At 43.3% G+C, this 27,975-nt stretch overlaps 1 protein-coding gene across 4 annotated transcripts in view; it reads left to right on the top strand.

Moving 5' to 3' along the window:
* SHTN1 (shootin 1) overlaps positions 1-27,975 on the top strand; it is a 103,243-nt gene that overhangs the window by 51,686 nt on the left and 23,582 nt on the right. For all 4 annotated transcript variants that reach the window (XM_082719030.1, XM_082719032.1, XM_082719029.1 and 1 more), the window contains 6 exons: positions 5,526-5,672; positions 8,412-8,565; positions 10,726-10,825; positions 16,207-16,289; positions 22,754-22,863; positions 25,932-25,985. In XM_082719030.1, coding sequence (XP_082575156.1) covers positions 5,526-5,672; positions 8,412-8,565; positions 10,726-10,825; positions 16,207-16,289; positions 22,754-22,863; positions 25,932-25,985 — 648 coding nt within the window. The remainder of the gene's footprint in view (positions 1-5,525; positions 5,673-8,411; positions 8,566-10,725; positions 10,826-16,206; positions 16,290-22,753; positions 22,864-25,931; positions 25,986-27,975) is intronic.

Genomic DNA, 27,975 nt, shown 5'->3' with positions numbered 1-27,975 from the left:
CAGGCTCCCCACTGAGCAAGGAACCCGATGTAGGGCTCGATCCCAGGACCCTGGTCATGACCTAAGCCCAAGGCAGATGCTTAACTGACTGAGCCACCCAGGAGCCCCAAAATATGTTTTGAAGTTGAAAAAGAACTTAACATTTAGAATTAAGGGAGGCCAGCTATGGGATAGTATCAAGTTCACTAAAACAGGTGTTAGAAATCTGGGTTCATATTTTGGCCATATTAGTCAGTCGCTCATTGTATGACCTGAGAGCAGCCCTTTTAGTTCCTTGGGGCTTCACTTTCACCATCTGTAAAATGGGTGATGCTATCAGCCCGACCAAGTAGATTTTGAAATCTGGTAGCACAGCTCTGCAAAAGGATTTCCTACTATAGAATGCTGTTATAGGGGAAAGAAATTATATTTAGGGATACCTGCCACTTGTGATGCAAAGTCCAGCCTGAGTACAGGATTTCTGTCTGTTTCAACAGCCTTAGGAATCTAGGTTACATCTCCAAATACCATCTCAAATAACAGCATCATGGTGTTAGTATTTTTCTTCACCTGTTAGCGATCTCATTACATGAGCTGATCTTTCTGCTTGCTGTGGAACATTGCCGTGGTGTGCGTCCATCACTGTAGGCTTTCACCAGAGTCCTGGTTCTCCTCTCCTGTCAGAGATAAGCTTTGAGCTTCTCATGTTCCGGCTTCCCTTTGTTGACTTGTTGTCACTGGATATTCCGCGGCCCGGGGCTGGTTTACAGGGAGGTGGTGAGGCACCGGTTGGCAGAACTGTAACAGCTCGTGAAGGGGGCACTGGTCTGCCCGAGATTTCCATCATGTCTCAGTATTTTGAATCTGGGTGCACACCGCAGGTTGCGAGGGAGAGTAGCTATGGAAATGTAAAACGTCCGTAGTTAGAAGTGTCCAAGGTGCTAGAGGAAGACGAAGCATGGGGCTGTGGGAACGACCTTTGAAAATCAGATTACGGTTTTGTGCAGGAGTCTTTCTGCACCTGAGTGTAGCTGTGCTAGCAATGAACTCTGGGAAAGGTTTAGTCCAAGATGAGATTTGAAATATTCTCATTCATTTTATTCAGAGAGCTTAATGAAAGGTGAGTAAAAATTGTGCTCTTATTACTTGGAAGAAAGAAAAGAAATTGAGGCGTGTCAGAGCCCCTTGGGAAAGCTGCAGCGATAGACACAGTGGGGGGGAAGGGAGACGGGGGCTCATGGGAAGACGCCTCCGAGGTCAAACTGAAAAGGTGGGCTTGTTTCGACCCGAATGCCAGGGTCTTCCTTTGAGAGACATTTTCAGTTTTCCATCTGTTGTTCGTGGAATGATGTTAGAATACAAAGCCACTCGAAGAAGACTTGAAGGCCACACAGTAGCAGAGAAGATAGATACAAGAAGCAGGATTCTGCCAAGAATCTGAAGATAGTGATTTACTCTGCCCTTCACCGGCCATGTGATCAGTGACCATGACCTTGACACCAGCTGAGAAGCCAGAGGCGGGAGGAGGGAAGGCCAGGGTGGCCACTTGCATTCTTCCTATGGGGAGCCTCAGTGTTTGCAGCCGTGCTGGATGGTTTTATAGTATCTAGATTTTATCTGCACAACTGTGAGATGAAAACTGTTATTGTTTTTTTAAGATTTTTTTCCTTTTTTTTTCAAGATTTTATTTATTTATTTGACAGACAGAGATCACAAGTAGGCAGACAAGCTGGCAGATGGGTGGGGGGAGCAGGCTCCCCGCCAGGCAGAGAGCCCGATGTGGGGCTCGATCCCAGGACCCCGAGATCATGACCTGAGCCAAAAGCAGAGGCTTTAACCCACTGAGCCCCTAAGATTTTTTTTTCAAATAATCTCTACACTTAGTCTGGAGCTTGAACCTACAACCCCAAGATTGAGAGCTGCGTGTTCTATAGACTGAGCTAGCCAGGCTCCCCAGAAGCTGTTCTGTAGAATAATGTTAGGCTAGAACCCATACGCCTTCTGCTTTGCACGGTTTATAGACTTGTAGCTGCTGCTGCTGCTGCTGCTGCTGTTTTTTTGGTTTTGTTTTGTTTTGTTTTAAGATTTATGTACTGATTTGAGAGAGCATGCGTGTGAGTGGAGAGAGGAGCCCAGGAAAGTCCTACAGTCTCCTCACAGGTGAGCTTCGTGACCTGAGTGGAAACCATGAGGACTGAGGTGCTTAACCATTGGAGCCACCCCGGTGCCCCGACTCTCAGCGTTTCAGCAGAAAACTGTTGCTAAAATGTGGAGGTCTTGGTTTAACAGGAGAAGAGCCGGTCTTGTACATTTTGGTTTTTCTTGTGTGCAGCAAACGTCTTCATAAGCCAGACACTGTGCTGACAGTGGGAATGTAAGGGTGAAGAATTCAAGTGCGATCCCTGCCCCTTTGGAGCTTATAGTCTGGAGCCCTAGAATTCAATAAAGTAATTTGCTTTATATTTTTAATTACAAAAGGGATACATATTCCTTGTAAAAGGTATATACCTTTTTATAAAAAGTATTTGTAAAAAATATGAACAGTTCTCAGATGTGGAAAGGAAAACATGGAATGTTTCTCCCACACTCCTACTTCCATTTGTCCATTTGAAAAACAAAAGCTGCAGGGTGCCTGGGTGGCTCAGTGGGTTAAGCATCTGCCTTTACCTTGGGTTCTGATCTCAGGGTCTTGGGATCGAGTCCCACATCAGGCTCTCTGCTCCGCAGGGAGCCTGCTCCCCCTCTCTCTGTCTGCCTCTCTGCCTACTTGTGATCTCTCTCTCTGTCAAATAAATAAAATCTTACAAAAAAAAAAAAAGCTGTGCGTGTGTGTGTGCACACATGCACTTGTGCACGCACACACACACACACAGGAATATTACTCGGCCACAAAGAAGAATGAGATCTTTCCTTTTGTGACAGCATGGGTAGACCTACAGGGTATTAGATTAAGTGAAATAAGTGAGACAAAGACAAATGCCATATGATTTTGCCTCTTTGTGGAATCTAAAAAACAAAGCTAAACCAAACAAATAAAAAGCAACAACAAACCCATTGATACAGAAAACAAGTTGGTGATTGCCAGAGAGGAGGGGAGAGTGAGGGGATGGGAAAAATGGGTGAAAAAAAAAAAAAACCAGCAGCATGAAAACCAAAGTAAAAACTGTACCCTCCCCTCTTCAATAAGGAGGAAACGGCCAGTTGCCTTCCTACGTTTTTGTACTTCTTCAGTGTTAACTTCAGGTTTCAATGACAAATTTTCCTTTACTTTTTGAATCTGTTTTTTCTTGTTGGTCATTGTAGTTTTCTTTGCTCAAAGATGTGGATACCTCATTCAATGTGTGGTCTGGATATACTGTGAGACTTGTTTTTGAGTTCTGTTTTCTTCCCGGACAATGCACATGACATTTTAATATTCTTTTGGAAAGAATGAATCCTATAAAAGTGACATAATGTTTTCTTTTTTTTTTTTTTCATTCTTTGAGAAGATTTATCATGGTCCTTGGAAATTCTGACGCCCTGATGTCATTTGTGTGATAAGAGACCACCTCCCTAACCCTAGCTGTCAGGTTCTTATAGTATAAAGCCAAAACCAGGGGCGCCTGGGTGGCTCAGTGGGGTTAAAGCTTCTGCCTTTGGCTCAGGTCATGATTCCAGGTCCTGGGATCGAGCCCTGCATTGGGCTGTGTGCTCAGCAAGGAGCCTGCTTCTCCCTCTCTCTCTGCCTGCCTCTCTGCCTTTTGATGATCTCTGTCTGTCAAATAAATAAATAAAATCTTTAAAAAAAAGAAAGCCAAATCCATCAGTGTTTGGTCACTAATCTTTTTAGGCCCATCTTTAGAAGATGTCATGTTAGTGTCTTAAGGTCTAGAAAACATAGTCTAATGAGTAAGTTTTCCAAGTTACCATGGTTATCTAGATGTTCTTTTCATCTTACACCATTACTATTTAGGTGTTGTTAAAGGGTTTTGCGAAAGAAATTAACATCAGTAACATCCCCAAGACATAATCTTTACGATTTTCTTTCTACAATAACCAAGTTGAGATAATTTATAATCATGTAAAGTTGAACAAGTTTTCCTGAGTGCTCTGTGGAAAAGGAGAACTGTTGCTTTTTCCCAAGAGTGAACTGAAGCTGGGGGAGGCAGTGCAGTGAGGGACCAGCTGCGCCCCGACCGGCAGTCTGTCCTGGTCTGCGCACCCAGGGCCTTCTCCCCGCCTCTGAGCACTGGGGACATGTCTCACTGGCTGGGAAGCCGGAGGACTCACTGAGTCCAACTGCTGTTTGCAGGGCGCCTTGTTGGCTCCGTGAGGCATTTGCTAAGACATTGGCAAGGGACCCCAAGCAAATTAACTTTGAGAGGGGAAAAAGTTATTTAGAAAATGACTACTATGATAATAATAACAACTCGAAGCAGTTGTTTCAGTGATGCCATTGGTCTCAGATGTCAGAGACTAGATGAGACGTGGATGGCTCCCTCGCACGCCAGTGCACGCAGTCTCCTGGTCCTGGAGCTCAGCCCCGTGCACGCGCACACTCACTCACTCCCTCGTCCCTTCTCAGCACCTTTCATCCTTACACGGAAGTGAGTGGTCAGGTGGAAGAAGAATGTACATTTTCCTTTAAAAATGCAATTAAGAATCTGATGAAACGGTGAAGCTCTACTATAAAATGGGCTTAATGTCAGAGTTTATAAAATATTCCACTTGTAGAATCACCCACTGGCTGGCTCATGTAAGGTATTAAGGAAAAGAAGTAACTAGTAAATAGAAAATAATGTTGTGTTGGAAAGTGTGAACTTATAAAGACTGAATAATATGTGTAAGTTGCACAGTAAAGTGCCCAGTCAATATTGATGTGCCTTTTCCCAGCTCTTGGTGTAAAACAAAATGCTAGGTTTAGTAAATACCAGAGGAAGAAGATTAGCCAGATGGTTAAGAGCTCAGGCTTCTAAATCAGACAGATCTTGGTTTAAATCCTGGTTTTGCCACTTTCATGTGTTCTTGGGAAAGTGGCTTAGCCGCTTTGGACCTCACTTACCTTCTTAGTAAACATGGGATAATAATAGTACCTACCTGACAGTGTTGTTCTAGGGATTAGATGATACACATAAAATCAACGCTGTATCTATCACAGGATGTTAGTTTTAGCTGTTCAAAGCAGAAGTATTCATAGGATTGATGTAAGGGTTAAATTAATATGTAGAAACTATCTAGCAGAGTACCCACTATAAGTACGTGATCAGTAGCAGCCAGTAATGTTAGTATTAGTGCATTTCAGAGCAATAACAGAACATTAAAAACTGAGGCATAGGACGCAGCTATTGCACATGTACGTCGCTGGGGCAAGGGTGAATGAAGATCCTTGAAGACCGCATGAAAGTTACGGATGAGGTCGTAGCAGTCGTTATTGTACTACTGCACAACTCAGAAATAGCCCTTAACTTCGCAATGAAGACTCCGTGTACTTTCCTGTTGCTCCACTCGCAGTGGAGGACGTGCATGAGGCTGACTGGTCTGTACGTTTCTGTCGTGAACTCTTGCAGATGTTCATTGAGCAGAACAAGCTGAAGAGACAAAGCCACCTTCTGCTGCAGAGCTCCGCTCCGGACCAGCAGCTTCTGAAAGCTTTGGAAGAAAACGCAAAACTCATCCAGCAGCTTGAAGAAGAGAGAATTCAGCATCAGAAAAAGGTAACAGATTTTCTTCTGGCGTCTTAAAACATACCCACAAAGATGAGGGTCACTCCGGTCATTTTTGGCTCCCTGGTTGGCCTCAGTTAAGTCTTTTCTGCCTTTTTACTTCTTAGTAGAAAGTAACTGCTGAATGAGCCTTAATTTAGTGCCCACGTAAAATCTAGAGCACACCGTCGTAGACGCATAATGATCTTTAACCTGTCCAAGGTCTGAAAAAGCGAAGGACGGAGAACTCAAAAGAGAGCTTGCATAGCGCTCATAATGCACAGTCGGGGCACCTGGGAGCGGATTGTTTTCGGAGCCCGCATACACCCGGAGAGTACGTTAGTCTCCGAGAACTTACTGGAAGGCGCGAGTTTGATTCAAAGAGGGACGAAAAGTCCACATTAGTAGTAATTGCTTGCTTAGAGGAAATTTCTGATTTTGTAAACTTGCACAAATATATGTGTTTAAAGACTTCCTAAGTGGTTATTTTTGTTTGTTTGTTTGAGTGGAGCTATTCCAGCTGACAGAGCCCACCTTTGTGCACCAGGCAGAAAAGACAGTCATCGCGGCGGGTGAAGGGAGGAGGCGGGAGGGGAGGGGAGGCGAGGAGGTGGAACAAAGGCTTGGACGTCCAAGAAACCACTTAAGAGAAATCACATCAATATTTATACTCCTTACAGTGTACCTCATTTGTGAAGAAAGGGCTGTTAGCTGCTGTTTATTATCACCTGTCAAAGTCTCTTGAAGCAGTAATACTGACATTTAGTCCTTGGAAGTTTCTGAAGTTTTTATGAAGGTGGTCCTGAGGCAGAGGTGATTTTTCCCCTCAGTAAGAACCGCTGGTGCATGCGCAGAACCTCCAAGAGGAGTGGGTGGTGACGGCGGTGGCCCCTGGAAGGAGGACTAGGGAGAGGACTAGGAGACTAGGAGAGAGCTAACTTTTTCCTTCCTTCCTCTTTCTTTTCCTTCCTTCATCCTCCTGTCCCTTCTCTTTTCTTTTCTTTTCTATTTTTCTTTCTCTCCGTATGCAAGAATTACCATTTAAAGTAAAGAGAAAATAAAGGAATATTTCTAAAATTTAGCTCATGCTAGAATTTTTCAGTTCTGAAAAGTCTTAGTTGTAGTTAACCTGCTTAGTAAACAACACGGGCCTAGGACCTACTGAATTGAACTGAAGTGTGGGACTTAGTCGTTGGACCTGTACCTTGTTGGGGCAGGAGGAGAGAGGAGCTGACACTGGAGATTAGCTAAAAGTCATGAATGGCTGCGATCAGTATTTCTAAGACTATTCTGCTGTACTCTGCAGTTGTTCTGTGTAATCTTTCATGTGTGTGGTCCTAAATAGTTCTTACCAGTCTGGTAAGTTCTTACCAGTCTGGTAAATAGTTCTTACTAGTTCTTACTATTTACCAGTAAATAGTTCTTACTAGTTCTTACTATTTACCAGTAAATAGTTCTTACCAGTCTGGTAAGTTCCCCTGCAGATTCTCCAGCTGTTGTTTAAACACTGTGTTGTTTCCTTGGTGATAAAAGCAACATATACTTCTTCTGATAAGCAAATATTTAAAATACAGTACAAGTTAAAGAAGAAATTAGATTACCCAAGAATTCCGTATTTTGGTACCTATCCAAACCTTACACAAATGGATAATTTTATGAAGGTAGTTGAAATGGGATCCTATCATACATCCTGTTTACAGCCTGATTTGTTTTTAGTTGATAGCATATTGTTCCCTGTCAGTGTGTGGTGAGCTTTGTGATTTTATTTTATCTTAATTTTTTAAATAGATTTATCTAGAGAGAGAAAACACAGGTGGTGGGGGGGGGGCGACAGAGGGAGAAAGAATCTCAAGCAGACTCCGCTGAGCATGAAGCCCTACACAGGTCTCAGTCTCCCAACCCGAGATCTCGAACTGAGCTGAAACCACGAGTCGAATTCTCAACCAACTATGCCATCCAGGCATCCCAACTATGTGATTTTAAGTGGTTGTATGGTATTTCAGTTCATGAAGACAGGATGACTTATTAAATCCATAATTTGGTGGATATTTAAGTTGTTTTCAGTTATTTGCTGTTACAGATATTTAAGTTATTTTCAGTTATTTGCTGTTACTATTTTCTTTTTTTTTTTTTAAAGAGAAAAAGCATGTGAGTGGTGTGGGGGAGGGACAGAGGAAGAGAGAGAGAGAGAGAATCTTAAGCAGGCTTCATGCAGGGCTCGATCTCATGACCTTGAGATCATGACCTGAGCTGAAATCAAGAGTCATTGGATGTTTAACCAACTGACCCACCCAGCTGCTCCCTTGCTATTTCTTTAAATCAAGTTCTAAAAGTAGTTTGGCTAAATCAAGCAGTCTTTTCATCTTTCTTTCCTTTTTTTTTTTTTTAAGGTTTTTGATACTTGTTACCAAATTCCTCCCCCACAAGTGTTCTTTTCCATGTTACCTGAATTTTCTCTTGAAAAATGGGTACAAAGGTAATAATTTGTTTTAAATTAATTTCTTAGATATTATTTTACCTTCTTGACCCATATTTCAATACCCAGTTATCTGGGACATTATGTCTCCAATAAACTTATGTTGGCTTAAATAACTGGTATTTTAAGTATCATCTATACTCCAAAATTTGCATGGCTTTTAAGATGGATTGGTATATTTTTGCTCTGAAATGCAAAGTAAAGGGAAACTGATTTCCCCCCTTTATTTTTCCTTGAGAAAGAAAAAGCTGCAAAAGTCTGTTTGTGAATTACAGGTGAAAGACTTAGAAGAGCAGCTCGAAAACACAGCCCTCCACAGAGAGATTCGCAGCCTCAAACAGCAGTTGGGGCTTCTGGAAGAAGACAAAAGAGAATTGGAGTTAAAATACCAGAATTCGGAAGAGAAAGCCAGAGATTTAAAGCATTCCGGTAAAAGCATCCAGTGGGCTTCTGTGTCTGAGTAGTCTGTGACTTCCCCGTGCCCAGCACCAAACCTGGCCCGTAGCTAGTCCAGAACACTCGCTGAATGCTGTAGAGAAACACCAAGATCAGTTCAGTTGAATGGCCACCGGACTCCAGGGAGTCACAAGCCCTTGGACTTCTTGGTGGACTCAGAACATGTGTGCCAGCTTTCCTACCGAATGAAGAGATAAAGATACTGCTGATCTGGGAAGACCAACATTTCAGCATTTCTCAGGGCTTCAGATAAGATAGTTAGAAATACTTATTTTGTTCATTTTAGGGGTGGGTTTTTCCCCTCTTTTCTTTTTCAGAAAGAGAGAGAGCATACTAGCAACTGGGGTTGGGAAGGAGGGGGAGAGGGAGAAAGAGAACCCCAGGCAGGCTCCATACCGAGTGCAGAGCCCGATGTGGGGCTCAGTCCCATGACTCTGAGATCATGACCTGAGCCAAAATCAAGAGTCTGATGCTTACCCTACTGAGCCACCCAGGCCACCCTTAGGGTACAGTTTTCAAAAGAGTTAAACTTTCAGGGTTCATACAACCCTCATCTGTGGTCTAATTATACCTATGAACTAATACTTTCAGTGTCACACCTGACAATAAAATGGGCAACAATATGTATATTAAGTGGAAAAACTTTTAAAACACCAGGGGATATTTAAATCAAAGGATTTATTCATTCAGTTCCAGAAGGCTTGACAGGAATGTGTGAATTGAATTATTACACAGGGATAAGTAATAAGTTTCTGTTGGAAGGGAGGTGATTTAAGGAGGCAGGTTGTTCCCTTTTATAACAGCTTCAGTATTCACTTGAGATATTTTTGGTTAATTTTATACTAGAATTTTGAAATCTGTATAGAAGAACTAAGTAGGGTTTTTTTTTCCCTTTAAAAGACATCCAGTGCTTAAAAATCCACAATGAAAATGAATTGCAATTTACTTTTTAAAAAATTGATCTAAAATTAAGAAGTATTCTATTCTTTTTAGTGAATATCCAGGCAGCCTGTGGCCAAAGCCTTTTTTTTTTTTTTTTTAATGGAAGAGACAGACACTAGAGAGAACCTGAGATTCAGTTTTGAGTATGTTTTATTTAGAATCTGCTGTGTGTGTAGCCAGCCATACCCTAGGGTACTATAAGAAATCTAGAGGAAAAGAAACCGTGCCTTTTGTCCTCGAGGAACTGAAACTCTCTTTGAAGAGACAGACACATGCACATGAATGACGAGAGGACTCTTGGCCATCAGAGAGCGTAGCCCACACTGCTTATTTAAGTGTTGAGAGTAGAAATAAACAGGCAGATCATTGGGGGTTTAGTCATTCATGGAGAGAGGAATGGCTGGGGACAGAGGGGGCCATTCCTGAGTGCACACAGTATTCGGTACCTAGAGCCTATTGGAGCCCCTCTGAGAGGTATTCACATCTGCAGAATACATAGAAATCGAGCTCCTGGAACTCAGAGCCTGCGTCTTGAACGGCACCAGGCATGGACCCTCTCACATCGCTGGTGCCAGTTTACCTGCTTCATTCGGGACGTGAGTGAACTGGGTGGATAAATTGTTTCCAGAATGCTCCTTCAGAAGAGCGAGATGTTTCTGAAGCTACAGACATTTGAGAGTCTGAGTCTGGTTAAAACTAAGAACTCCAGGATTTGCAATTTTTGAAGGAAATGAGGTGGAGGAGGAAAGTATGTCATTAAAATTCATTGCTCTAAATGTCATCTTTGAAATTAATTCCTGGTCTATACCCTTTAAAAGTCAAGTATTCACAGTTTCTCAGTGTTCTGAGTAATCCATGCCATTGTCCACAAATACTTCTTCCACCAGCTCAGTCCCTACTTCCACCCGTCCAGCGGTTGTCCTGAATTATTTTTCTTTTCCATAGCTGTACATGCAGCCACATACAGTAACATTTCCTTGTGACCCGTGTCAGACCCCTTCTTGCATTAGTGGTCGCAGCCTGGATGACGAAAAGGTTAAGACTTTCTGCAGTTTCATACTGAGATTTCTAACTTTGCTTTAATACCAAGAACTTGACTTTGAGAGAGGTTACATTTTTTTTCCTTTATGTGTGCACAAGGTGCTAAGTGGCTTGTTTCAGCTCCTTTCTGAATGCTTGTTCTCCGTGCAGTTGATGAGCTCCAGAAACGTGTGAACCAGTCTGAGAACGCGGTGCCTCCGCCTCCCCCACCTCCACCACCGCTCCCCCCTCCTCCCCCCAACCCCATCCGGTAAGTAAGTGTGGGCGATGGGGTGTGGGCCCGGGGTTGGGGGGAGTGGTGGGGGGCTGGGAGGCATGGGTAGGGGGACTGCTCTGTGGGTCTTGTCATTCCTCCTCACAGGACCTGAAGTGTATGCTAGTGGGTAGTGGGATCCCTTCCTTAAATGCAGAATCAAAAACTGCCTTAGATTGCATCAGTGGAGGGACAGGTCATCAAAACTCTGAAACATACCAGCTGGTATTCCTCTCGGAAAATTTTTTTTTTTAATTTTTTTAATTTTTATTTTTTTAAGATTTTATTTATTTGAGAGAGAAAGATCATGAGAGAGCACAAGCAAGGAGGAGAGAGAGAAGCAGGTTCCCTGTTGAGCAGGGCATCCCCTGCGGAGCTCTATCCCAGGACCTGAGATCGTGACCTGAGCCAAGGCAGCCGCTCAGCTGACTGAGCCACCCAGGCGCCCCTCTCAGAAAATTTTCTAAAGGCCGATGAATCACTCCTTTCTCGTAATGTATAGAGAAAGGGCCCTAAGACACCCCGGGGCAGAAACAATACTGGGGCCGCCGCCTTGCTCTGCTCCAAGGAGACGTTCAGATCGCATGTGGATGTTCCAAATCCAGGAGCTGGACATGCGGTTTGGAAGTTTGATACTGGGGTGCCTGGGTGGGTTAAGTGGGTTAAGCCGCTGGCTTCCCCTCAGGTCATGATCTCAGGGTCCTGGGATTGAGCCCCGCATGGGGGCGGGGGTGTCTCTGCTCAGCGGGGAGCCTGCTTTCTCCTCTCTCTCTGCCTGCCTCTCTGCCTATTTATAATCTGTGTCTGTCAAATAAATAAATAAAATCTTTAGAAAAAGAAAGAAGTTTGATACTTCAGTGTTAAGATTTCAGGCCCTGATGTTAGGATTTCCTTCAACTGGAAGACCAAGGAATTTTGAGCTCTCCCAGAATTTTTTTTTTAATCTTTTCTTGCCTCAATTTGAATTTGAAAAGCTCTGGTTTGTTCATTTACCTTAAAAATAAAAGTACTAAAGGAAACAAATACTTATCAGGACTAATTGTTACACACTAGTAATTAAACTCAGAGTGCTAATTATGTTTTGTCCCTAACCTCATATTTAAACCTTTATTAATGCCAAGAGAAGAACCCTCCGTAAGAAGAAGAAGAAATTACGTTTACATTCTTGCGACAGGGAATCACATATGCAGACAGGAATTCACTTTTTCTGAAGCCTGAGGTGACTAGGTGGTATTGAGTGCCTGAAGTAAGCACGGTCCACCCCAGGAAACCTAGGGGCATGTTTTGCCTCCCCTGTGGTTCTTTCTTACTCCATCCAGAGTTACATAAGACACAACCTGCTTGCCATGGTGACGGCTTCCCTCTTCATATCATGATGTTAGCTACTTCTTATAATTTGTTTTTGAACAAAGGGAATTTAAAATTTTGCTAGATTTTTTCTTTTACCTTTCATTAACTCATGTGATTTGTTTAATCCTTTCACACAGAGGCCAGTTTTTTCCTACTTTGCACCTTTGCAAAGTCTTTCCGTGTTAATACAATGTGTAGTATGTTCCTCCCACACAATGATGAAAATGGGACTTTGCCTTTTAACAAGATTCTCATTAGGTTTTCTTACTGAGGGTATGACATAATCTGCTTCGAGCCATTGAAGTAGTCAAGGCAAAATAATTTTTACAGCTGCTCAATCCAAGAATCCATTGAAAGAATTTCAGGTATTATAAATTCTTTCTGTCCTGGGTAGCTAAAATCTGTTGGAGATATTCTGAATTTGACATTTAAAATAGGAAATTCATCACTTTGATCTTCTAAGGTGTAGAATTTTGAGCTGATAAGAAAGATAATTTCTGGGGCACCTGGGTGGCTCCGTGGGTTAAACCTCTGCCTTTAGCTTGGGTCATGATCTCAGGGTCCTGGGATAAAACTCTGCATCAGGCTCTCTGCTCAGCAGGGAGCCTACTCCCCCCCCCCCTGCCTAATTGTGATTTCCCTCTCTCTGTCAAATAAATAAATAAAATAAAAAGAAAGGTCACTTCTGTCTATGAGGAGGGAGAACTATTAAAAAAAAACGCGATTCTACTGTTGCTTTTGTCTTTAATTTTTAGTCTCACAAATCTGGAAGCCCTTGGAATTAAAAGTAAAGTATAACCTAAACAGAATATTTTCCCAGAGCACTTTATAGTTTTACTGAGAAATGAATACAGGGTTTAGATTATGTATGTCTAAAGCATGAACTCTTTCATAAGGGCCCTTTGAAGAAAGTTTTCATTGAATAACATGAATGATTTTTATTTTAAGGTGAACTTAAGTAGTATAAGATGTAATTTCTCAGAGTTTTCTTTGTTGGTTTTCTTTTCTTTCTTTTTTTCTTTCTTTTTTTTTTTTTGACAAGGAGTACTTTCTTGTCAAAGAAATATATTTGCACGTATATGGAGTTTCAGTGGACTTTGAATCCACTCATCAAGGTTTTCTAACTTTGGTCCTGAGCCACATTTATTTTACCCTGGCAGAGTCCTTGGATAGAATGAAAGCAGAGATTGGGGGAGAGGGCAGTCTAGGGCATTGAGGAAGAAGCAGACCGTGGTCATGTTGTACCAGCAGCAGTGAACACGGGAGAGGTCCTGGGCAGATGTGGGTCAAGGGCGAGGGTGTATTGGTGTATTAGTCAGCATTCTCCAGAGAAACGGAACCAGCAAGGGTGTGTGTCTGTATATGTATACGTACATGTATATACATCATGTCCGTTCAAGGTTTATTCGAAGGGATTAGTTCCTATGATTATGGACTGTGTGTGGCAAGTTACAGGGTGAGTCAAAAAGCTGGAGCCCAAGCAGAGGCTGTGGTGTGGTCTCAGTCAGGTCAGCAGGCTCCAGACCAGGAATAGGCAGTGTTTCAAGTCTGGAAGCAGGGAAAAGCAGATGTCCTAATTTCAAGGTAGTCAGGCAGAGGAATTCTGTTTTATTTGGGGAAGGGTCATCCTTTTGTTTTATTCAGGCCTTCCACTGATTGTGTGAGGCCCATCCACATTAGAAAGTAGTCTGTGTTCCTCAGGCTACCAAATGTTAATCTTTTTCCTCGCCGGAGGAGAACCCTCTCTAAGCCCCACCGAACGTTAGCTTGTAGACATTGAAGAGTTCTGCCGTCAGTGACAGAATGGGGAACATGGACAAAGTTTGCATGATTTCATTTCTTCCAACTTCTGGAATAAAATGTGCTTGTTGGTAAGTTCTAGAAACCTCCCAGGGTAGAGCATAGTGCTTGCTTTCTCCTGTGCTTTGTGAGAGATTATTCAGTGTGTTTGGGAATTTTAAGAAAAGGCAGCTAGAGAAGGGATTAATCATAGATCTCAAGGCAGAAGTAAGAAATTTTAAAAAATCTAAAAATTTCGGTGATTAAGAAACACTGAGTTGTTCCGTCCTCCGCCAGGTATTGCTGTGTGCGTCCAGGTGCCGCTTTTCTGGAGGCAGCGATACGCCTTCCCAGCGTGGCTTCCTCAGGACTGTACTTTGTCAAGTCCGCTTTACCACACTGAGAATATTTATAGTGAACACTTATAATAAAGTTCCAGAATTCTTGGTTCATTTGGGTTTTTTGTAAGCTTTTTTGAGGGGAGACTGATAACGTGTGTAGGAGCGTACACACACTTCTGTACAGTTTAAAAGTAATACAAAGTGAACATCATGTGTTCACCCTCCGAATCAAGAAGCAGAAAAATACTGGTAGCAAGAAAAAATTTTTCTTCCGTATATCTCTCTAAACTCCTATAAATATGCATATGGTTTTTTTTTCTAACTATATATTGGAATTTTGCTGTATTCATTTGGGTCTTGTTCTTTTTATTTTATGTTACTTTGTAAGATTCTCGCGTGTTCTGTTGTGTAGCTCAAGTTCATCCATATTCGTGGATATGTAATCCATTTTATAAATGGATTATGTGTGTTTATCCATTATGGCCCTTATACCTTTGAGTTATTACCAGTTCAGGGAAGTTCTGGAAATTCTACATGAAGATTCTGGTAAATGAATCCCGGTGCACAAGGATTGGTTTCTGTAAGACGGTCAGAGGTGGAACCCCTGGCTCCAAGGATCAGTGTGTCTTCTGCTCCGCTGCATAATTCCTGACGCGTTTTCCAAAGTTTTCCACCATTGGTCCGTCCGCCATCTTCAGTCTGAAGTCATCCACTGTCTTCCTGTTACTCCACAGACCTACCGGCACATGATAATATCAGACTAGAAATTTCTTGCCTGTTTATTTTTTTTTAATTTTTTTTTAAAGATTTTATTTATTCATTTGACAGAGAGAGAGATCACAAGTAGGCAGAGAGGCAGGCAGAGAGAGAGAGGAGGAAGCAGGCTCCCCGCTGAGCAGAGAACCCGATGTGGGACTCGATCCCAGGACCCTGAGATCATGACCTGAGCCGAAGGCAGCGGCTTAACCCACTGAGCCCCCCAGGCGTCCCTCTTGCCTGTTTAATAAGTGTGTAGTAGTATATCAGTGTGGGTTTCATTCGTGTTTTCCTAGTAGCTCGTGAAGTCAAGTGATTTTTTTTTTTTTTTTTTTTGGTATGGGTTTTGGAGATTTGGGCATCTCTTATGGTGTTTCAAAGCTTTTATCCATTTTCTTGTTACATTATATGCTTTATTGATCTGTAGAATTTCCTTTTATTCTTTTTTTTTTTTTTTTTTTAGAAAATTTTGAAGTTTTTTCTAGTTAAATAATCTCTACACCCAGCATAGGACTCAAACTCACGACTCTGACATCAGGAGTCACATGGTCCTCTGACTGAGTCAGCCAGGGCCTTTCTCTTTATTCTTTATGGTGTCTTTTCATATGTGGAGGTCATTTAATGTTAAATTTATCATGATTTGCCTTTTATATGGATTTTATAAATATAGACCAGAGAGACCATGGTCTAAATGTATTTTGTCCCTTAGGTATCTGCTCTGTGTCACTCAGATTCAGATGTCTTTATGCGCATGTTTCACAGATAAATATTTACTGAAAATATCCCCTAATTCTTTGATTCTTCCCTCTCCCTCAAACGTTTTACATAGATAGCTCTTTCTGAATTGTAGGTATGCATGTTGACTTTTTTTTCTGTTTTATTTTGCACGGTATTGGTCATGATAGCGGCTCCCTTCTTAGAGTAATGAGTTCGGTTCCACGCAGAAAAGGATGAGACATCTCTCTCTTCCTTAAAGTGCTGAAAATTTAATAATTTATTAAAAATGGAAAGTAGACTCCTAAGTTCTAGCTCTCCATTTATGCACCTAGAAAAGAATTGGATTTGTACTGATTATTTTGAATCAGTACATGTTATTTCTAGAATTTTCCAGCACCCAGTAATCTCCTTTCTTTCTCTTTCTTTCTCCCAAAGATCCCTCATGTCCATGATCCGGAAGCGATCCCACCCCAGCGGCAGTGGTGCTAAGAAGGAAAAGGCAGCTCAACCAGAAACAAGTAATTCTTACCCACTTGGGTTTTACTCTCAGTGGTTTCAGCACAGGTTTTCAACAACACACATAGTTTTTGAGTTCTTTGACTGTGAACGGATTGGGGAGAAATGGGAACCTAGCAGCTGATAAGAAATAAGAAAAGGGTCCCTGCCTTCGAGCCGCTCCCAGTCTGGAGCAGGTCACCTGTAAGGTGTGGTCTGCTGGGTGTGTCCGCTTTCCAGGGTGAGGCTACAGGAGGAGGTATGAAGGAACGAGAGGGAGTGATTGCAGGTGTGGGCTTGGGAAAGACTTTTTAGAGTTCGCAGCAAGCCCCGGCTACGTACTGACCTCGTGCTGTGTGCTGGAGACAGAAGACAGAGAGTGACACTGAGTGGGGGAGCAGTAAGCAAGGACCGTTTCCTCGGGGAAGAACACATGTTTCTACAAGAGTATGGAGGGGGGATGTGGGTATCAGGAAGCCGTGCTTAAGCTGAGTAGTTTTGATATGGGAAGTCAGGATGGGATATTTAGAATAAAAGTAGTTCCCATAGGGCGGCAACCAAATCAAAGTGGGGAAGGAGCTTGGCGTATTAGGAAACTGAACAAAGGCTGGTATTTACTGGAACGTGGGGTACAAGAGAAGGAGGTCTGAGCCAGACTTCGGATGTGGTCGAGATTTTTGAACTGTAAGGCCAGGAGAAGTTTAAGTAGGGGTGTGGCAAGGTGAGATTGGTCTGTTTAAAGAAATCACACTGTTCGCTGTGAGAGGACACGGAGCAGACTGCAGAGGAATGAGAGGGGGTGAGCCGAGGTGGTCACTCAGAGGCGCGTGGCTCAGACGAAGGTGGTAGCAGTGGAGACAGAAGTGGGTAAATCCGGGAACAGCTCTGGGAGGGGCATTTACAGGGGTTGGACTGGCTGGAGAGCGGCCGAAGTTGAGGATGACGTGATGATGGGGTTGGAGGAGGGTTTTTCCCTTGAGCCGAGGCATTGGCCGCTGGGAGCAGCGCTGGGCTCCCAGAGCTTCGGGCTGACCAGTAGAACCCACGTTAAACTCAGCACCTGCTAGTTACAAAGCATGGCAGGTTTGCCTGGGTCCAGCCCAGTTGGTGCAGACTTCTCGGCCTCTTTTCCTGCCCCCAGGTTCAGCGATCCTGTCTTCCTAGTTTCCTACCATTGGCCGACTGATGTCCTCAGATTGTTGTCCCGTGTCCTGTGACATTGCTGTGTTCTCACTGCATCAGAATAGAGTCCAAACCCTGTTGTAGGCTGCTTAGCCTCATTTCTGTATGTCTGCTCTACCTTATGGCTGGACCGTGACCTTGAAGACTCCCCTCTGCACTCGCTCTGGGTTTGCGTTCCAGAATTGCTCTGCTGCCTTCCTCTGGTCGGCGCTTTCTGGGGCAGGAGGCTCTAATTACATGTCTCCTGTGTAGGCTCCAGGCCCTGCCTCCACTTCCTCTTGATGGTCAGTGTTAGCTCCTTAGTCTGGGTCCAGTGCTCTGTGTGGCTGTAGCATTTTGCTTCAGGCTTTATGATGTCCCGCCCCACAGCCCCTGCTGTGGTGCTTGCGGGTTATTTCCACATCTCTTCCCCTGAACTGATTGCAGACTCTTTGAGGGCTTACTCCTGCCTGCAGGTCTCCCACAGCTTGTATGGACCTTCAGTGAATTCAAGTTTAAGACCTAACCCTAGCCTTGCTACACAGAACCCTGCAGAACCACTACAGAGGAAAGCTAGTCGATTTCATCTGTATATGTCGACTTTTCGTGCCTGCCTCTTACAGTGCTTTGGGACCTGGTTCTCTCATAGTACTTCTGAAAGGGACATTTTGCTTGCCACAAGGCATCACAGGATTCAGAAGTCTTGTCTTTGGTGATTGCAGGATAGCTCTGCTGTGTTACTGACAGTAAGCCTTCCTGACATTCTGGTTAAACTTAAAATTTTGTTTCAATCTTGTTTGGGGACCATTGGTAAGACTTAGAAGGTCAGGAGAGCAGTCAGAATAAAATGATCTCCCCTTCTAAGTAAATGACATTATCGGCTTGTCATCCTCGACAGCATCCTTAAGTTTAAAAAAAAAAAAGTATTCTAAGCTTACTAACCCCAGTGTTAGAAACCGTATAGTTTTCCTTATGAAAGTGATGTTTCATTTACAATTCCCGATGTGGGGCAGTGTTCTCTCCCTCATTCCTGAATTACTGGGTTGTCACCTGGGATAATTTAAGTCGAGTGACTGGTACAGAAGTCACTCATGGGGTTTTAAACTGAAGCCACTCTAAACTATACCACCTGAAATGGTACGGACCACAGACACCCGTGGTTTCAGCCTCTCTCTGTCTGGCAGGGTCGTTACTTACGTGTCTCATTAACACGTCGCACCAAACCAAGTTGTTGAATGAATAAATCAACAATGATGAATGAAGGCAGAGCATCAAACGTTGGGGTCGTCTGTGACGCTTTGGAGCTTACATTTCTAAGCAGGGATAGGTCTTGCTGTCATAGTGTTATCTTTTGTTAGCATCTTATGATGGCTTTTACTGGCCAGTTGCTATTCTTCTCAGAGCTGATGAATGAAAAAACATTTATTGCTAGGGTATGGTTCTTAACTTTTTATTTTCCTTTTAAGGTTTTACTTATTTATTTAAGAGAGAGAGAGACAGCAAGAGAGGGGAAACAAGCAGGGGGAGTGGGAGAGGGAGAAGCAAGCTTCTTGCTAAGCAGGGAAGACATGGGGCTTGATCCCAGGGCAGAGGCTTAACAACTGAGCCACCCAGGTGCCCCTAGGGTATGGGCCTTAAAAAGCCAAATTGTAAGGGAAGGTCTGTGGAATATTTTAGGAGTAGCTTTAAGGTCTAAATGTAAGAAATAATTAACAAACTTTGAATTAACAACTGTAATTTCGATAAGCATGCATTTATTGAACAAGTTCTGAGATTTTAAAGGTATGCTTGCTGTTTATCGAATATTTAGGCCATTAATATGTTGACATTTTCTTACCTCAGTTTGCTCACCTGCTGAGTGGGTATAATCATAATCCCTATTTCATAGGGTGGTTGTGAGAATTAATGAGTCTCCTAACATGTAAAGTGTTTGGAGAAGTACCCAGCACATTGAAAATACTCAAAATGTTAGCTTAAAAAAATAACAACAAAAAAAGACGGGGTTCCAACCACCCTTTGAGGGGCAGAAGTCCTCATTCGGCAGGCTCTTGTGATCATTGTGGCTAAGGAAATATCCTTAACTTTATGACCTTACGTCAAATTCAGACATACTCAACCATGATGTGTTCTTTAGAAATTTTGTAGATCAAGGTGGCATAAGATTCTTTTTAGACGCCTTTTTTAAAATGTTAATAAAAGAGAACAGTAATTCCCTGGAATTTAGAAATTCATTTTCATTTCCCCTAAGTAGGAACAAAAGGTTTTATTGAGCAACAAGGTGATGGTTTTGTCTGTGGGTCTTTTCTTTAAGGAATGAACTTATTTTTCAAGTAGGTCTTAAAATTTAAGCCTCAATTAATTACGTGTAGCTTTCTGATCTAAGACTGACCTTGAAGCACTAACTCAAAGAACATTTGATTTGATGTCCCTGTGGCAGTTCAGTGACATTAGACCTGTTGTCTTCATTTGTCCCTTTTCTTTAATCCCCAGTATCCTGCATATTTCCATTGTCCTCCTGATTACATGCTTTTGTGAGACAATTACCAGCTGCGTGATCGCAGAAAGAATTACAAAACATACCATGAGCTCTCTGTACGTGATTCTTGTAGATTTATTAGAATTGCTTAATAGTTCAGAAGTTCGTATAGATTGCTTTTTGCTAGTTCAAAAGCAGGGTTGGTGAGAGAGAAAGCTTGTGTAGCTAACCTAGCGTTGCCCTGGTATTGTGCCTGCGCAGGGAATCTGATAAGAGTGATTTTTCCTTAAGACCAATTAAGCCTTTACATTTGAAAAAGACTAAGAAATTAAAGCCTGGTTGATAATCTGTACACAATACAGATAGTGGCACTTCTCTGAATTATCACTATGATTCTGGCAAGCAAAAATAAGAAACTACTTTAAATTCCTGTTATGTTAGATGCTGCAGCAAATTTGAATGGTGTCGACCATAATTCTCCATCTGTCTGCCTTAATTAGTTTTTGTATGGTGCATTTAATTGGGTTCCAGTCCTTCCTTACAGAGCGCTAATCTGTTTGTCGGCCGTGTTCCTGTTGCCATGCAGCTCTTCTCAAGTCTCACTCAAAATGGCAGGCTTTCTGAAAAATCACATGTCTTTTTTTAGGATTTAAGAAAAATTTTCTTTTCCTCAGGAATAAACTATATACCCTTACCAGGTGCTTGCGTGGCAGATCTGGGCTTTATCTCCCCTGCTTGGAATAGGGTCAGCACACGCACCCTGTTGTGCAGAATAGGTATTCTGATACTGAATGAGTGAGTGAGTGAACGAATGAATGAATGAATTTCTCTCTATAGTAATTTTCTCGTCTGTCCCCTTGTTGATGCTTGGAAGCCATCTGCAGAAGCTGCCCGAGAAAATGCTGCTTAAGGGCACAGAGTCGATCAGCCCACAGTTTTGCTTTCTTTCATTTACTGGTGGGTGAGTTCTGACTTCGGTGCCATGTTTACCACGTTGCCCGGCAAAAGATGCTTTCTTGCCATCTGGATCTGAAAAATGCTGTTTGGGTTTGAGTATGGAGAACTTTTCATTCCCCGTATATCAATGGCCCGTGAAGATGGCAGGGCCCTAACTGAAGTTAGGACCCTGTCGGAAGACTCGGGTTGTACCATGAGTGTAGTGGTGGTGATCCCATCACTGTGGTGCCGCCTAGGTGAGGATGGTGGAAACTTCTGGATTCTTCTGGTTGCTCCCCTGGGTGTAATGAAATAGCAGTAGCTACTCAGTCAGTGTTAGTGTGAAGTCCACCTGGCAGAAAAAGAAGCCACAGTGTAGCCCTTATTAGTGCGAAGTCCGACACTCCCATCCATTGCCTTGGGGATGTTGTTGTGATGGCTTCCATTTAGAAGCTGTCCTTTTGGGCGTTAACTATTTCTGCTCAAATAGCAAAAATATTCACAACCACATAAAGCCAAAAGTGTAACAGGTCAGTCAGCGGGTAGTGTACTTGCTGGGTGCTTACTGTACGCCCTGCATTGTAGAATGTGCTAAACAGCCTTAGAGGAAGGTCTTGGTGAGGTACTTAAATATATCGGTTGCAGTGAATGAGACAGATGTAAATACAAGATCTAGAATGGCAATGATGGTGATAAATGTTCCAGAAACAAGTGCTTTTGGTCAAGCTATTGTGCAACAGACAGATTTCATTATTCTGATCAGTAGCTTTAAGCCCACCTCAGCTACATTCATCTAATTGATGTATATTTTAACAGCTTTATTGTTTTTGCAGCAAAATAGTGCAAAGTTTAGGGCGCCTGGGTGGCTCAGTGGGTTAAGCTACTGTCTTCGGCTCAGGTCATGATCTCAGGGTCCTGGGATCGAGTCCCGCGTCGGGCTCTCTGCTCAGCAGGGAGTTTGCTTCCTCCTCTCTCTCTCTCTGCCTGCCTCTCTGCCTACTTGTGATCTCTCTCTGTCAAATAAATAAATAAATAAAAATCTTTATAAAAAAAATAGTGCAAAGTTTAAACAATAGTTGAATTTTTAAAATCAAATTTAATTACTTAATTGCAGTCATTTCTAGGTGTATGTTTTCTTTCAACATTGACAGTGGGTAAAAGACTTGAAAAAGGTTTGCTTAAATGTTTCCTTTCATTGTGATTCCTAAACAAAAGATGGCAATTTAAAAATAGATTTCACCTATCTGCTGTTCATCTTCTGACTGTGGGTTTCTTCCAGCAAGTTAACAGATCTCTTTTATCTTTTATTTCCAAATGGCTTTTTAACAGTTATTCCTTCTTTGGGCTGATTTCTTTGACATAGGATGTTATAAGTTATAAAAACATCTCTGAGGCAAAATCAAATGATTATTTGTGGTTAGATAGAAAGCTGCAGAAGTTCAGGTCTGTCATTATGCTGACATGGGATCGAATCCACTTGAATTTTAACAGAGATGAACGAGTATTGATTTTTAGGCTATAAATTAGCAACTCTAATTTATTTTTATTTTTATTTTTATTTTTATTTTTATTTTTATTTTTATTTTTATTTTAAGTGGAGCCTAACATGGAGCTTGAACCCTGAGATCAAAACCTGAGCTGCAATCAAGAGTAGGACATTTCACTGACTGAGCCACCCAGGGGCCCCTGTAACTCTAATTTGTTTTAAAAAAACAGGTCTTTTATTGAGAGATTCTTTTAATTAAAAAAAAAAAAAAGTGTGGCTACCTGGTAGCTGTTAACCTCAGTAAATTGTTTTCTGATGTCTTGTGATTCTGTCTGAGAAGCAGTTGTGCTTAATTACAAAGTGCATTGGAATAGAAAGTAGCTGTTTTCTTGTAACATAAGATGATTTCTCTGTGTGTTCTTTGACAGCTGAAGAAGTCACGGATCTGAAGAGGCAAGCAGTTGAGGAGATGATGGATAGAATTAAAAAGGGAGTTCATCTTAGACCTGTGAATCAGACAGCTAGACCGAAGGCAAAGGTATGGAATGACTAAATGTTCCCTTTCCCGTGATGCTTTCTTTTTTTCAAGAATAGAAGTTTGAAATTGGATGAAAGCAACATCAGGGTGACTGAAATCTTAGGATAAGGCTAATGTGTCATAAAAGGCTATGCTCTCATACAAGCGTGTCTCAGGATTCCCGTTTGAGCCGCGGTTAACCTAAATCCTTATAGAAAGTCAGATTGTTGGAGATGCTGTCCTCTGCTTTGATACGAACCTCTGCACCCAACAAATGATGATAATGCGCTTTCTTTTCTTTAATTCCATTTGTGTAATTCAACAAGTATGGATTGAGTATCTCCTGTGTGCCTGTGTGTACTGTTTCAGACCCTGGGGTTAAAGCAGGACACAAAAGAGACAAAAATCCTTGCCCTTCCTGAGGCTTCTGTTTCCGTGTGAGGGGGAGAGGGGCCAGGTAGACAGGGGGCATAGCACGATAGTGTCAGGAGGACTAAAGACAGCTTTGGGAAAATAGTGAGGTTTGTCTGATTCCATTATTTTACAAACCTGGTCCAGGCCACTGCAAGGAGAACGTTTTGTGTATCTGTATCCTCAGCTGCCTTCTGAACTAGACCGCGGGGAGCACCGAGATCTGGCGCCTGGAGCCAGCTCAGTACCTCTCCCTTCCCTCGTGGGTGCATCCCATTGAAATAGACCCACCGTAGGGTTTTGATATTTTGTGTCTTGAAAAATGATTTGTTTATTTGTTTTCTCCCTGTAATAAAGCATCAACAGATGGGTCCTCTTCCTTCTTTTCTAAACCAAACTTTTAAGGTTCATTCTTACTCTCATGGATGCTCCTCTTCCGCTGCTTCAGTGACCCCAAGGATCATGACTGTTCAGTACAAATTCTGCTGGACTTTAAAAAGTTGTCACTTGATCACCGGCCGGCGAGGTGGCGGGGCAGGGCAGGAGCTGTCGTGGTGGGAGGGCTGTCTGTGGAAAGGGGGAAGAGGGAAAGAATACCCAAATGCAAGCAGTGGGTTGACAGAGTGTGAAACGGAAGCTTTGCAGCCACTGGAGTGCGGGTCTGCTAGTGCTCTGAGCAGTTTCCCAGGCGAGGGACGGAGCGTCCGCAGTCTGGCCTGTGGGCTGGGCGCCGGGGTTTGGCGTCTGAAGCTCGCTGCTGCTGCCGGAGCTGGGGCCGGACGCTACCCGCCTCCCGCTCACCAGGCTCCTCTCTCCCCGGACTGGGCGGAGCGCTGGCCCTCTCCCACTCACGGGGTTGTCGTGGGGCTCAAGTGGATGATGGTGTAAGACTTTCACATCACAACCGTTTCTGAACAAATCAGCCAAACCAAACAGACTAGAGAAAAACGCAATGTCATGAAGAAGCCAAAATTAGTTTAGAGAGAAAAGTGTTGAAAGCTTGTTGAATCCTAAGCGATCAGTGTTCTTATGTACTTTGCTTTTCAGAGGATCGCTTTGTCTTTCTTCTTGCCCTGAGTCTTCCAACAGTTACTTGTTATATAATGTCAGTGCAGAGCTGGGGAACAGCCGAACAAGGAGAGTGGACGCCTGGGTGTTCCGCGGGTAATCGTCCAGCCACGTAGTCACCTTTGAGCAAGTGGCCACTGCATGTGCTTGACTCCCCGCCAAGGTCACGGGCCAAGCACTCGCCGGCCGGGCTGTAGGAGGTGCTGCAGTCCGAGGCAGTGGCGTGGCATGGGCATTGAGTGGCCTGGAGCCAGGGCGCTTTCCCAGACATTAGTCACCGCTTCTCCCCCGAGCAGCGCACCTGCAGAAGTCAGGCCTCCCTGGAGAACACTCATTCAGCTGCAAACTTTCTAAATTCCTTGATGTCATCGTTGATACTGTTGCGGTTGCGATTAGTGTCTTGGAGCTTTGGGCTGGCACCTGTGACTGGCGCTCTTGGCACGCGTGTTTCCCAGAAAGCGTAGCCTGTGAAAGCGGAATGTTTTCATCCGACTGGTACATAAGCAGCAGACCTCTCTCCCTCTCCCCGTCCCTGTCCCTCTCCTGCCCCCTCTCTCCCTCGTTCACTGTCCATTTAAAAAAAAAAAATTGGCACGGATCTTCCTCTTTTCTTAGCTCTTGGAAGGAAAGGTTATAGGTCATGATTAATCCCTCCCCGTCTCTCCATGACTGAGAGATTGCCTTTGCCTCTTTTCCCGGAAAGCGAGGCCAGGGAGTCCCTTGCATGTCCTCTCTTCTTCTCTGTCCTTGTGAGAGGACGTGGTGCCGGGGAGATCAGAGGTCGTCTTTTGAGGACCTCCTGCTAGATTTTCCCTCCGTGAAGGTAGTCGAGGGAACCACAGAGACTTTTAGGTATTGTGGGGTAGGCGAATATTCCCCAGAATTTCATTTCAAGTTATTTTGTTCGTGGCGTAGCCAGAAGCCAGATTCCAACCGGGCTTGTCATCAAGACTCCAATACAGCCCTTCTCAAGGTGCACCTTTCCTCCTAAGTAAGGGCATTGGGCTGTGCGCCCTCCATGGCCTCTCTTACTGCTTCGGTGGCCAGTGATGCTAACATTCTCCTATGAAGCCAGGTTCTTTGCTGATCCCTGCTCCTGACTCAGTGCTGTTGTGAAATTCCTGCAACCAGACGTGCCATCCCCTGTCAGCCGGCATCCGCCTGGAGCTAGCGGAGCCGAGAGAGGTTTCTGCCCTGTCGCTTGCCGCCTGCCCCGCGCTGCTGCCTTCCCTCCCGCTCCTCGCTCACGGCTGCCCATCCAGCAGTGCCAGCAGAGAGCTGCTTATTGTAAAAAGTGAATAATTTGAAATAGAATCCCTGAGATCTGGTGTTTCCCAGACCTTTTCTCTGTTTGATGATAACAAGAAGTAACAAAATGGCATTTAGCAGATGTGGGCTTGAGTCCTCTTGCTTCGACTGCCTCTCCTAATTTTCTGTTTCACTGCCCCTTGCGAGCACTAACCCGTCTAATATTTTTTCCTAACCGTAAGACGTAGACTTAATTAAAAAAAAAATAGTCAATAGAAGTTGCCAATACTTGGCCATGTAAAAATCACTGTTTAGTATTTTTAAACCGAATCATTAATTGTCCTTTCTTTTTAAAATTGTAGCCAGACTCTTCAAAAGGCTCTGAGAGTGCGGTGAACGAGCTGAAGGGCATACTGGTAAGAATGGATCTGGGTTTTATTCTTTAGTTTATGGGAAACTGAGAAGAGAATATTTTTTAAATCTATTTTTACAAATAATTGGTTTTGATATGTTTTATTTTCGTTCACAATAATCCTCAGTTCTTATGATGGTTCTCTTGATCCTGCCGTGGACTGCTCCATCAGATATGTTACTGTGTGTCATGCATCCATACCCTGCTGCTGCTATTCTAGAAGAGTGGTTACACTTTCACCAGAATCGTTACTTCCTGTTCTTGCCCTCCAGTCTTTGCCTTCAGCCTCAAGACAGAGTGACCAGATCAGAGGATTAGGGCGTCATAATGGAAACACAGTAGAGTTTTTTACATGGACAATGCTTAATTTGGGGACGCGGAAGGGGAACTGTTGGTGCCAAAATGTCGACCTGAGCTCCTACCCAAATACGTTAGTGTCAGTGATCAGGGCCACTGTCTGCTCTTCCTCACAGTTTAAAAAATTACATGATGATAAGTTGGAGAATAAGATAAAAGTCTCTGTCTTTAGGTTACTGATTTCACTTTCTTTTTTCTTTTTTTTTCTAAGATTTATTTATTTAATTGGGAGAGAACGAGAGAGGGCGCATGCGCACATGCATGAGCTTACACAAGCATGGGGGGAGGGGCGGGGAGGAGCCAAGGGAGGAAGAGAGAGAGAATGTCAGGCAGGATCCCTGCAGAGCCCAGAATGCAAGGTGGGGCTCCATCTCACAATCCTGAGGTCCCCACCAAAGCCAAAACTAAGTCAGATGCTCAACCGACTGCGTCATCCAAGTGCCCCATTACTCATTTCATTCTCTAAAGTTAACTCCTATCCATTGGAGAACAGGCCTAATGCCCATCTCCAGCTGTTTTTTTCCTTCCAAACTATGAGCTTTTGCCCACAATGTACTGCCCTGTCCAACAATCACCACCTCACTTAGTGACACCTCACTGAGAAAATGTCTCGGGCACTAAGAGCTCTGTTCTCAGATCCTGTTACAGTCCCAACACCACTTGCTACACACAGTCAATGGCCGTGGTGGGGAGGTTGAGAACTGATACTCCCATGTTTGCTGTTATGGTGCTGATTATGCATTGCATGTAGACATCCGCCTAATTGTGGCAAACAAAATTATTTTCATCAAGCATGAAACAGCAGACTGAACTCAGAATGGCTTAATTAGTTTGCTTTAGATTTAGATGAGTGAAATTAGTCCTAGAGAGAGGTATGGCCTGGCTGGCAGTGGCGGTCCACCTACAGAATAAAAGGGTGACAACCAACCACTGGAAAAGTATGTGGTTATTATCTAATGGATTCTTTGAAGAGAAAACCTGGTTATCCAGTGAGAACTCCCTATGCTGGGCTCTTTCATTGTCTGCACACCAGGGTGCTAATTCCTCTTCATGAAGCTCCCCCCGGAGTAGGATTCTGATCATGAGTGAAAAGGCTCACTGAGGTTGACTATTTAAAAATGGGGTTTACTTGAACAGTCAGACATCTGTTTAAGATACAGAGGACATTTGATGAGCCAAGATAGCCCCCTCCCTGTTAGTGCTGTATGGTAACAAGTTTACTGAATGATAGTGCTTAAAGGTCACGTTCACTAGCCAGTCATGTTCAGTATAATTGTGTGCCACTTCAAGGAGAGAAGTTTGCAGAATAGAGTTTTGGGAGATAATTTACACATTTAAAAAATTGTCAAAACCTCTATCTTTTTTGCAAAGTGCCCCCATCCTCTTCCCTTTGGATTTGTTATTAGATTTCTGTATGTCATCTGGCATTAAGGTATCCCTAATAGCCATAATTCAATTAGCCATGTTTTTACTTTGCATTTAGTGTTTTTTAAGAAGTGGAACTCATGGTGCTCTACCCTACTCGTCTGTGCTGAATGGCAGCTCTCTAGGACTTCCGTAGAAGTCCCTTTGAGGGACGATGGATCGTTGGGGGCCCCCAGTCACTTGGGGCCAAGAAACCACACAACTTCTTGTAA

The sequence above is a fragment of the Mustela nivalis genome, assembly GCF_964662115.1.
Source record: "Mustela nivalis genome assembly, chromosome: 2".
In the NCBI taxonomy this organism is placed as follows: Eukaryota; Metazoa; Chordata; class Mammalia; order Carnivora; family Mustelidae; genus Mustela; species Mustela nivalis.
The sequence above is the reverse complement of the archived record's forward strand: the minus strand, read 5'-3'. Positions and strand labels throughout refer to the sequence as shown.